We start from the raw sequence: 12,672 nt of genomic DNA on the forward strand, positions 1-12,672 counted from the left end.
CCTTACACAGGAGTGCTCATCCACTCCCCCATACACAGGAGCGCTCATCCACTCCCCCAATACACAGGAGCGCTCATCCACTCCCCCAATACACAGGAGTGCTCATCCACTCCCCCCATACACAGGAGCGCTCATCCACTCGCCCCATACACAGGAGCGCTCATCCACTCGCCCCATACACAGGATTGCTCATCCACTCCCCCATACACAGGAGCGCTCATCCACTCCCCCATACACAGGAGCGCTCATCCACTCCCCCAATACACAGAAGCACTAATCCACTTTCCCCATACACAGGAGTGCTCATCCACAACCCCCATACACAGGAGCGCTCATCCATTCCCCTCATACACAGGAGTGCTCATCCACTCACCCCATACACAGGAGTGCTCATCCACTCCCCATACACAGGAATGCTCATCCACTCTCCCTTAACAGGAGTGCACATCCACTCCCCCATACACAGGAGCGCTCATCCATTCCCCCCATACACAGGAGTGCTCATCCACTCCCCCCATACACAGGAGTGCTCTTCCACTCCCCCCATACACAGGAGTGCTCATCCAGTCCCCCCATACACAGGAGCGCTCATCCACTCCCCCCATACACAGGAGCGCTCGTCCACTCCCCCCATACACAGGAGCGCTCATCCACTCCCCCCATACACAGGAGCGCTCATCCACTCCCCCAATACACAGGAGCGCTCATCCACTCCCCCAATACACGGGAGCGCTCATCCACTCCCCCCATACACAGGAGTGCTCATCCACTTCTCCATACACAGGAATGCTCATCCACTCCCCCTTACACAGGAGTGCTCATCCACTCCCCCATACACAGGAGCGCTCATCCACTCCCCCAATACACAGGAGCGCTCATCCACAACCCCCATACACAAGAGTGCTCATCCAGTCCCCGCATACACAGGAGCGCTCATCCATTCCCCCCATACACAGGAGTGCTCATCCACTCGCCCCATACACAGGAGTGCTCATCCACTCCCCCATACACAGTAATGCTCATCCGCTCTCCCTTAAACAGGAGTGCACATCCACTCCCCCATACACAGGAGCGCTCATCCACTCCCCCATACACAGGAGCGCTCATCCACTCCCCCAATACACAGAAGCGCTCATCCACTCTCCCCATTCACAAGAATGCTCATCCACATCCCCCATACACAAGAGTGCTCATCCATTCCCCCCATACACAGGAGTGCTCATCCACTCCCCCCATACACAGGAGTGCTCATCCACTCCCCCCATACACAGGAGTGCTCATCCACTCCCCCCATACACAGGAGTGCTCATCCAGTCCCCCCATACACAGCAGCGCTCATCCACTCCCCCCATACACAGGAGCGCTCATCCACTCCCCCCATACACAGGAGCGCTCATCCACTCCCCCCATACACAGGAGCGCTCATCCACTCCCCCCATACACAGGAGTGCTCATCCACTCCCCCATGCACAGGAGCGCTCATCCACTCCCCCCATACACAGGAGTGTTTATCCACTTCCCTTATACACAGGAGTGCTCATCCACTCTCCCCATACACAGGAGTGCTCATCCACTCCCCCCCATACACAGGAGTGCTCATCCACTCCCCCCATACACAGGAGTGCTCATCCACTTCCCCATACACAGGAATGCTCATCCACTCCCCCTTACACAGGAGTGCTCATCCACTCCCCCATACACAGGAGCGCTCATCCACTCCCCCAATACACAGGAGCGCTCATCCACTCCCCCAATACACAGGAGTGCTCATCCACTCCCCCCATACACAGGAGCGCTCATCCACTCGCCCCATACACAGGAGCGCACATCCACTCGCCCCATACACAGGATTGCTCATCCACTCCCCCATACACAGGAGCGCTCATCCACTCCCCCATACACAGGAGCGCTCATCCACTCCCCCAATACACAGAAGCACTAATCCACTTTCCCCATACACAGGAGTGCTCATCCACAACCCCCATACACAGGAGCGCTCATCCATTCCCCTCATACACAGGAGTGCTCATCCACTCACCCCATACACAGGAGTGCTCATCCACTCCCCATACACAGGAATGCTCATCCACTCTCCCTTAACAGGAGTGCACATCCACTCCCCCATACACAGGAGCGCTCATCCATTCCCCCCATACACAGGAGTGCTCATCCACTCCCCCCATACACAGGAGTGCTCTTCCACTCCCCCCATACACAGGAGTGCTCATCCAGTCCCCCCATACACAGGAGCGCTCATCCACTCCCCCCATACACAGGAGCGCTCGTCCACTCCCCCCATACACAGGAGCGCTCATCCACTCCCCCCATACACAGGAGCGCTCATCCACTCCCCCAATACACAGGAGCGCTCATCCACTCCCCCAATACACGGGAGCGCTCATCCACTCCCCCCATACACAGGAGTGCTCATCCACTCCTCCATACACAGGAATGCTCATCCACTCCCCCTTACACAGGAGTGCTCATCCACTCCCCCATACACAGGAGCGCTCATCCACTCCCCCAATACACAGGAGCGCTCATCCACAACCCCCATACACAAGAGTGCTCATCCAGTCCCCCCATACACAGGAGCGCTCATCCATTCCCCCCATACACAGGAGTGCTCATCCACTCGCCCCATACACAGGAGTGCTCATCCACTCCCCCATACACAGGAATGCTCATCCGCTCTCCCTTAAACAGGAGTGCACATCCACTCCCCCATACACAGGAGCGCTCATCCACTCCCCCATACACAGGAGCGCTCATCCACTCCCCCAATACACAGGAGCGCTCATCCACTCCCCCAATACACAGAAGCGCTCATCCACTCTCCCCATTCACAAGAATGCTCATCCACATCCCCCATACACAAGAGTGCTCATCCATTCCCCCCATACACAGGAGTGCTCATCCACTCCCCCCATACACAGGAGTGCTCATCCACTCCCCCCATACACAGGAGTGCTCATCCACTCCCCCCATACACAGGAGCGCTCATCCAGTCCCCCCATACACAGCAGCGCTCATCCACTCCCCCCATACACAGGAGCGCTCATCCACTCCCCCCATACACAGGAGCGCTCATCCACTCCCCCCATACACAGGAGCGCTCATCCACTCCCCCCATACACAGAAGCGCTCATCCACTCGCCCCATACACAGGAGTGCTCATCCACTCCCCCATACACAGGAATGCTCATCCACTCTCCCTTACACAGGAGTGCACATCCACTCCCCCATACACAGGAGCGCTCATCCACTCCCCCAATACACAGAAGCGCTCATCCACTCTCCCCATTCAAAGGAGTGCTCATCCACTCCCCCATACACAGGAGCGCTCATCCACTCCCCCCATACACAGGAGTGCTCATCCAGTCCCCCCATACACAGGAGTGCTCATCCAGTACCCCCATACACAGAAGCGCTCATCCACTCTCCCCATTCACAGGAGCGCTCATCCACTCCCCCATACACAGGAGTGCTCATCCACTCCTCCATACACAGGAATGCTCATCCACTCCCCCATACACAGGAGCGCTCATCCACTCCCCCAATACACAGGAGCGCTCATCCACAACCCCCATACACAAGAGTGCTCATCCAGTCCCCCCATACACAGGAGCGCTCATCCATTCCCCCCATACACAGGAGTGCTCATCCACTCGCCCCATACACAGGAGTGCTCATCCACTCCCCCATACACAGGAATGCTCATCCGCTCTCCCTTAAACAGGAGTGCACATCCACTCCCCCATACACAGGAGCGCTCATCCACTCCCCCATACCCAGGAGCGCTCATCCACTCCCCCAATACACAGAAGCGCTCATCCACTCTCCCCATTCACAAGAATGCTCATCCACATCCCCCATACACAAGAGTGCTCATCCATTCCCCCCATACACAGGAGTGCTCATCCACTCCCCCCATACACAGGAGTGCTCATCCACTCCCCCCATACACAGGAGTGCTCATCCACTCCCCCCATACACAGGAGTGCTCATCCAGTCCCCCCATACACAGCAGCGCTCATCCACTCCCCCCATACACAGGAGCGCTCATCCACTCCCCCCATACACAGGAGCGCTCATCCACTCCCCCCATACACAGGAGCGCTCATCCACTCCCCCCATACACAGGAGTGCTCATCCGCTCTCCCCATACACAGGAGTGCTCATCCACTCCCCCCATACACAGGAGCGCTCATCCACTCGCCCCATACACAGGAGTGCTCATCCACTCCCCCATACACAGGAATGCTCATCCACTCTCCCTTACACAGGAGTGCACATCCACTCCCCCATACACAGGAGCGCTCATCCACTCCCCCAATACACAGAAGCGCTCATCCACTCTCCCCATTCAAAGGAGTGCTCATCCACTCCCCCATACACAGGAGCGCTCATCCACTCCCCCCATACACAGGAGTGCTCATCCAGTCCCCCCATACACAGGAGTGCTCATCCAGTACCCCCATACACAGAAGCGCTCATCCACTCTCCCCATTCACAGGAGCGCTCATCCACTCCCCCATACACAGGAGTGCTCATCCACTCCCCCCATACGCAGGAGTGCTCATCCAGTCCCCCCATACACAGGAGCACTCATCTGAGCACTCCTATGTAGTCCATGAATGAGTGGACTCCTCTAGCAATGGCTTATCTCCATCAAAAATAAAAGGATTGACAGTCTGAAATCGGACGTGTTGAATCCTTCTCTCCCCTGCCATCATCTGACGGGGAAGGGTTGGGAGGCCCCCATACACATTACACTATTGGCAGGTTTGTTAGTCTAATATATATGGAGGCCTTTACTGTTACAAAAGTGAGAATGAGTATACAGTGGTGAAAATAAGTATTTGATACACTGCTGATTTTGCAAGTTTTCTCACCTGCAAAGAATGGAGAGGTCTGTAATTTATATTGTATGTACATTTCAACTGTGAGAGACAGAATCTTAACAAAAAAAATCCAGAAAATCACATTGTATGATTTTTACATAATTAATTTGCATTTATTGAGTCCCCTGTTTACTTCCATCAGCACAACGTTGATGCGATCGCGTTGTGCTCATGGTCTCCATGGTGACCCCCGGTCACAAGATGGCCGTGGGGTCCTTTAGGGTCCTGCATGAAGGTGGCTGTGTCAGTGCCTGCTCAGAGGGCTGGGGTTGAGATGCCTCCATCCTGCCTGTCAGACGCTGTTCTGATGCTCTGCAGTGTAGATACATTGCAGAGCATCAGATCAGCGATCAGAAAGTTTGAAGATGATGTCCCATCCTGGGACAATGTAAAAAAGTGAAAAAAGCAATTAATAAAAATTATAGAAATATTAAATAAAATCACAAAATAAGGAAAAAAAAAAAAAATATTAATCCAATAAATACATTCATCGGTGTAAAAAAAAGTACACATACTTGGTATTGCCTTGTCCAGAACGACCTGACCTGTAACATTGTCCCACTAGTTAACCCCTTCAGTGAACACCGTAAACAAATAAATGAAAAACAAGGCAAAAAATGATGCTTTATTAGCATAACGCCAAACAAAAAGTGGAATAAAACGTGAAATAGTATCGCTGAAAACATCATCTTGTCCTGCAAAAAACAAGCCACCATACAGCTCCATCAGCAGAAACATAGCAAAGTTACAGCTTTTATTGTGTAAAACCGCCAAAACATAAAAAAAACTATATAAATGTGGTATCATTGTAATCATACTGACTGCCTTATTAATTTTACCACACCCATAACAGCATAAAAAAATTGGAAATGTTATTTATTAACTATTTTGTGTGACATATCATTCTGATTTAAAGCGAACCTATCAGCAGGATTTTGCTAAGTAAACTACAGGCAGTGTCGAGTTGGGGCTGCTGCACTGATTAATGTGATACCTAAGGTGAAGAAATCCATCTTGTGGTTCTTTTGTAATCAGTGTTTGCAGTTTTGAGTTAATGATATGCCTGTGCTCTGGGGTGGGACAAATCAACGTAAGTCATATCGTAAGTCATATAGTTACCACTATCACATAGTACAATATGTCACGAAAATACATTCTCAGAATCACCAGGATCTGTTGAAGTGTTCCAGAGTTATTACCTCACAAATTTACACTGGTCATAATTAAAAAAATTGGCCTGGAAGGGGAAAACAGGCTTCGGGGTGTAGGGATTAACAAGTTTTGTAATGCAGTCGGGACAGCTGTTTTTGGTAAGTGCCTGAAATCTTTATATTACAAGTGGCACACTTTTTCCCTTTATTCCTAATAGTGTAGGATGATTTCTGGAAAGCCCCTTCATCCCTTGGATAGGGTTGAGTGTAGTCCTTCACTCATGGAGAACACTTACTTGCCTGGAGGTCCCTTCCATAGGAAGTTCAGCAAAATATGGTTTTGGTCCATCTATTACCGAAAATGCAAAAAATACAGGTCCTACCTTAGTCTCTGCCTCCCCACACCAGGGTGCCCCACTTGCGTATCCCATATCCGATAGTATGTCCCAGGCTGCAATACCACCTTCTTCTGATATCGGAAATACAATATATGTTCCAAGGGGTATGCACACCGGGATGTCAGAAACCGAAAGTGAGCCATCTTAGACACACCATGAGACATGGATTAGCTGGGCCATCAGTTTTAAAGCAAGCCTACTCCCAGAGCATGGGGAGTAAAAAGCCAAGAGTTCTCAGTTGTCTGACCTTCCTGGTCTACTTAGTTGAAAGGCTGTGAGACTTCTACGCAGAGAGCTGTTGGCCATGGATTTCCTTGACAGCAGGAAGGGAAGTAGAACCCCCCGATCGCCCTGTGCCCATCTGAATAAGATATGGTCTAACCAGTGAGCACCTCTTGCATGACCGTCCTCTGTCTAGACAGGAAAAACACTGAAGGGTGATGGTAGCAGGGGCAGTTTAACCTCTCATGTGTTCCCGTCCCTACAGAGATGAAAAGGCCAACCTCTTGGTGTGCTGTCAGGAGGAACATCATGGAAAAATGCAATTTCACCATGGTTTTTCAGGTTTTAAAGCAGTAGTAAACAGTAGTAGACTAGTGTTAGCAAAAAGTGAGCACTTCCTGGTAGAGACTCAGATAGGGAAATGCAGTGACAATGTCAAGTTCAAGTACAGTGGGCTACTAGGGCCAACACATACCAAACGTTCAAGGCAGAGGTAGGCCATACTGATATCCCTTGCGGACATTCCGGCAATGTCTGGAGCCTAGGGCTCGGTCCAGGTACTAGGGAGAGTGCCTGGTCTTCTGACATACAGAGGTTGGTGGATGCGGAACTGCACGAAGGGCAGATGGCTGATCCTGGGTGCACTGCTGAAGTGGACAGGAAATCCCTGGGGCTGACAGAGTCAGTGGGTTTACAGTTGTGCTCAAAAGTTTACATACCCCGGCAGAATTTTTTCTTTCTTGGCCTTGTTTCAGAGAATATGAATGATAACAAAAAAAATTTTTCTCCACTCATGGAGTTGGGTGAAGCCATTTATTGTCAAACTACTGTGTTTTCTCTTTTTAAATCTTAATGACAGCCAAAAACATCCCAATGATCCTGATCAAAAGTTCACATACCCCAGTTCTTAATACCGTGTATTGCCCCCTCTAACATCAATGACACCTTGAAGTCTTTTGTGGTAGTTGTGGATGAGATTCTTTATTTTCTCAGATGGTAAAGCTGCCCATTCTTCTTGGCAAAAAGCCTCCAGTTCCTGTAAATTCCTGGGCTATCTAGCATGAACTGCACGCTTGAGATCTCCCCAGAGTGGCTCAATGATATTGAGGTCAGGGGACTGAGATGGCCACTCCAGAACCTTCACTTTGTTCTGCTGTAGCCAATGACAGGTCGACTTGGCCTTGTGTTTTGGATTTTTGTAATGTAGGAACGTCCAAGTACGTCCCATGCGCAGCTTCCAGGCTGATGAGTGCAAATTTGCCTCCAGTATTTGCTGATAACGTGCTGCATTCATCTTTCCTTCAACTTTTGCCAAATTTCCTGTGCCTTTGTAGCTCACACATCCCCAAAACATCAGCGATCCAACTCTGTGCTTTACAGTAGGAATGGTGTTCCTTTCATCATACGCCTTGTTGACCTCTCTCCAAATGTGACGTTTATGGTTGTGGCACAAAAGTTCAATTTTGGTCTCATCACTCCAAATTACCTTGTTCCAGAAGTTTTGAGGCTTGTCTTTGTGCTGTTTGGCGCATTGTAGACAAGATACTTTGTGGCATTTGTGCAGTAATGGCTTTCTTCTGGAGACTCGACCATACAGCCCATTTTTCTTCAAGTGTCTCCTTATTGTGCATCTTGAAACAGCCACACAGCTAGTTTTCAGAGAGTCCTGGATTTCAGCTGTTGGTATTTGTGGGTTTTTCTTTGCATCCCGAACAATTTTCCTGGTAGTTGTGGGCGAAATTTTTGTTGGTCTATCTGACCACGGTTTGGTTTTTACAGAGCCCCTGATTTTCCATTTGTTAATCACAGTTTGAATGCTGCTGACTAGCATTATCAGTTCCTTGGATATCTTTTTGTATCCCTGTGTTATACAGTTCAACTACCTTTTCCCGTAGATCAATTGACAATTCTTTTGCTTTCCCCATGACTCACAATCCAGAAACGTCAGTGGCTGGATGAAAGATGCAAGAGTCTGTCTAGGTCCCAGAAACTCACTCAGCTTTTATGCACACACACTGATTACAAGCAAACAGGTCACAGGTGAGGATGTTACCTTTAGCAGCCATTCAAACCCATCTGTGTCAAATTCTGTGCATGTTATCAGGCCAAAATCACCAGGGTATGAGAACGTTTGATTAGGGTCATTTGGATGTTTTTGGTTGTCATTAAGATTTAAAAAGAGAAAGCAAACTTTTGAGCACAACTGTAGGTATAGTCCAGGACAAACAAGTGGTAGGACTGAATATGCATTGTACTACAGAAGTAAGAAATATGAAGTGTTGTGCTCTATCCCACATGTTACTACTTGATGAACTTGAACTGACCAGTAAATGTTTGCTTGCTGCAATGAACTTGGCGTCCCCTGAATTGTGTGAGGCATCCTGAGGATGGAGACCTAGAGACAGTGGAGGCCTGTGGCCTACAAGTGAGTGTAATGCACCCCACAACTGACAGCACACTGGGAGAGGGACACTGTTTTCCTGTAAAGTGCCAGAGCGTAACCGGACAGCAGCTCGGTCATGACTACCACTCTTGGCAGCTTTACACAGACATCGTTGATGGTTTCATGGGACAAAACCAGCACTACCGTCACTTTATTTTTTCTATTTCACTGACAGAACTGAGATGGGTAATGTGAACCCAGTGACATTTAATTAAAATCATAAAAAGATACTCTCTCAACTCTTTCATGGTATATGTTTATTCCCAGAACTCGGTTGGCCAGCCTAGAGGGAACTAAATTTGCTCTTTGGCACCCCTTTCTGTCTGTTGGCAGGTGAGATCAGGGGCCCAAAGTTAATTAAGCCTTTAAAAACCCTTGTTACTTGTTAGAATCCGTAAAAACTGTCTGTCTGACAAACTTGATGCCAGTTTTTATGCCCAGAACCCATTTGGTCCAGCCTGGAGTGAACTGAATTTGACATGGCGCATCCCTTTATGTGTATTGGCAGTTTGAGATCAGTGGGCCAAAGTAATTTAACCTTTTTAAAACAGCACTTATTAAATATGAGGCTGATGGATGGTGATTATTACAATAGTCACCTTTCATACTGAGATCGCTCTTCAGTATACGGCACATATACTGTATATAATAAGAATACAAATTTTGATAGGCTATGACGGGGATAGACGGGATAGGTAATCTATAATACCCAACCATTTAATTGTGGGGACACTGGTTGTGGAATATTCATATTGGTGCTGTCATATTGAAGTCAGGACTTTGTGGGTCAAAACTGCTTAAAATCTATTACAACAGTGGCCCAATATACATCCCCTTGGATGTATGATAATTTGCTGTATTAATATTTTAATCTTATCAATAAAAGTTACATTTTATTCGCATACTTTTCCTCCTTGATATCCCTCCTATTTTCTAATAGCTATATACTTGGTGGTGACCACCTATGTGAATACCGTCCATTTTGAATCGGATTTTACTTAACTTGAATCTGTGAACATTGGCTGTGTGCCCACTTTGATGCTTGCATTAATGCCCAGAACACATTTGGGCAGCTTGGAGTGAACTTCTTCTGATGAGGGGCTTCCCCTCCTGTGTGTCGGCAGCGTGAGTTTAAAAGCATAACGTCAGCTATTTCTATTAAGACACCAGTTACATTTATGAATCTGTAAAAATTGGCTTTGAACAGTATTTTTTTTTAACCAAAACTTATTCAGGCCAGTCTTGAGTGAGCTGATTCTGATGCGGTACATCCTTTTCCATATACAAGATTAGTTGCCCAAAGTCATTTAACCTTTTAAAAACACTGGTTACTTATACAAATCAGTGAAAATCAGCCGTTTGACCACTTTAATACCAGCTTTTATGCCCAGAAAACATTTAGGACGGTCTGGATTGAATTGATTTTGACGTGAGGCATCCATATCTGTATGATTGCAGGGAAAGATCAGTGGCCTAAAGTCATTTAACCCTTCTGATAGCACCTTTGGGTGCCCACTTTGATGATTTGAATTGTGGCAGTTGTATAATTTTTGTGGCTGCTTTCAAGTGTATTCACCTCAAATCACCTCACTGCATTTTATTTTATCATTATGATAATTTTTGATCATAATTAAACTTGTAAAACCCCCCCTCCAAAAAAAATTATTTTTTTTGCGTATAAGAAACTACTGAACTTCATCATCTACGTTTTGGTGCCCTCTGCTGGTCCACGTAGGGTACATCATAGAGAGCATGTATTGAGGGGAGTACAGCCCACCAGCTCGGCTGCCTTGCAGATCCTGCTGCACACCTCCCTTATTCTCAGCCGCTCATTGACTCTGGCCATACAAGCTGCACTGAGCTCACAGGGACAGATCATCACTGGACTGGAAGAGTTAAATGACAGATGAACTGAGGGGCTGGAGCACTTGCTCGTATCCAGTTGTCACCCCCATCATCTGCACCTGAAGCGTTTATGTCTGATCTCGAGGTCCAATCAACTGTGTGACTGGTCCTGTTGGCATTACAGAACCTGTGGCTGCGATCTCTGGCGCTGCCCCCTAGCTTCATCAGTGCCAGGTCCCAGTGTGTAGTATCCTGGGTTGCAAGCTCCTCTCCTTTGGGAGCCAGAAGATGCGCCCTGCCCTCTGAGACTGGAGAAGCGATGATTCCCGAGCAGGCAAACCATGTTGTGTCCACCATCGAGAACCTACCGGCGGAGAGCATCTCCACCAGCCCCGGCCCTCTGCAGAGGATGAGGAAAGTGTTTAACAGGTGAGAGGCTGCCTGCTATGGCCATGAACAGCAGACAACTAATGAGAAAGTGGTCAGTGTCCAGGTGATGGAGCAATGTCTGATGTGACACAGGACTGGATCTGACATATGGAGGGTTGGCACAGGGTTGCAATGGAAGTTTTCTGAGATAACACAATGAGCTGCTCTTTCGCATCTAAAACAAAGCAGATCAATGATTTGAGGGTCTCTGACGATTTTATTACATAGTCTTTCTGCATGTTGTGTCTTTTTCTTGATATTAGTTGTGTTCACAGTCGGAATGGGGTACAAAGAGCCCACCGGTAACATTGACTCTTGGGGTCCACTGTTTAGCTACATGCAAATATGACATTACCCTTCATTCACAAATTGACCTATGTTTCTATTTTAATACACTAAAAGAATGATGAGATGCTGCCTTTGTACATGTATTTTGCAAACTACTGCTCATGTGGAAAGATGGGTGCCCACTCCTATACAGGGGCCTACCGGGAAATTCACCTGTTCTTCTGTGGGCCAGTCCGAGGCTGCTTGTGGGGAATGTATAAATAAACTGAAGACCCTTGAGCAATTTAATATTGTCTTTGTATCTCCTGATACCTGTGGAAGAATCAGCATTGGCTAAGGCGAGGAAATTCCTAGGTTCTCCAGTGAAAGCCTTGTACTATTCATAGCAGCAGATCAATCAGTGCTCAGGTTTACCCCAACTCATACTGCTAAGAATGACAAGCTGGAATGAAAAATAGACTTCCTGGAGTCAGCATTGTATTAGTCCGGTGTAGCTCAGTGGGACTGACACCATTCTCCTTGTTCAAAGTAACAATTTACCAAATAATTTGCTTAGAAAACACTTTATTTTGTAAAACATCAGGTCGTTGGTTATATCAAATAGTAAAATATTAGATTAAAAATAACAGTTACAATACAGTTCAGGTAATGATGATTGATTATTGTCCTAAACATTCCCCCTCTGTGTAATACAAGTATATATGTATGTGCAATTGTCTGTTCGATACATAAAGTCCTCTCCTGTTCTTAGAGACACATGATAGTATGGTTTGCTTTGCATCTAACATGACCTCTGGATTAGCAGAAAGAATCTTGGATCATAATATTTCTTTCTGACTTTCCAAAGATTTTGAATTTTATGATTTAGAAGGTTTCTTTGAGTATCTTTACAATGGAAGGAATATATTGTTACAGAAAATATTATGAAGTATTTTGTTTTCATCCGACTCTATCGCCATACATTACATTGGTGCCGTTTTATGTCATTATGT

General features: G+C 47.5%; 1 protein-coding gene across 1 annotated transcript in view; it reads left to right on the forward strand.

Annotated features, from left to right (window-relative positions):
• The first annotated feature begins 10,862 nt into the window (after nt 1-10,862).
• Nucleotides 10,863-12,672, forward strand: part of SLC35F1 (solute carrier family 35 member F1) — a 687,614-nt gene continuing 685,804 nt past the window's right edge. Inside the window, exon 1 of the mRNA XM_073675924.1 lies at nt 10,863-11,392. Coding sequence (XP_073532025.1) covers nt 11,283-11,392 — 110 coding nt within the window. The 5' untranslated portion in view covers nt 10,863-11,282. The remainder of the gene's footprint in view (nt 11,393-12,672) is intronic.

This window comes from Phyllobates terribilis, unplaced genomic scaffold (assembly GCF_046119375.1).
Source record: "Phyllobates terribilis strain yellow unplaced genomic scaffold, ASM4611937v1 Scaffold_3__8_contigs__length_932513732, whole genome shotgun sequence".
Lineage (NCBI taxonomy): Eukaryota > Metazoa > Chordata > Amphibia > Anura > Dendrobatidae > Phyllobates > Phyllobates terribilis.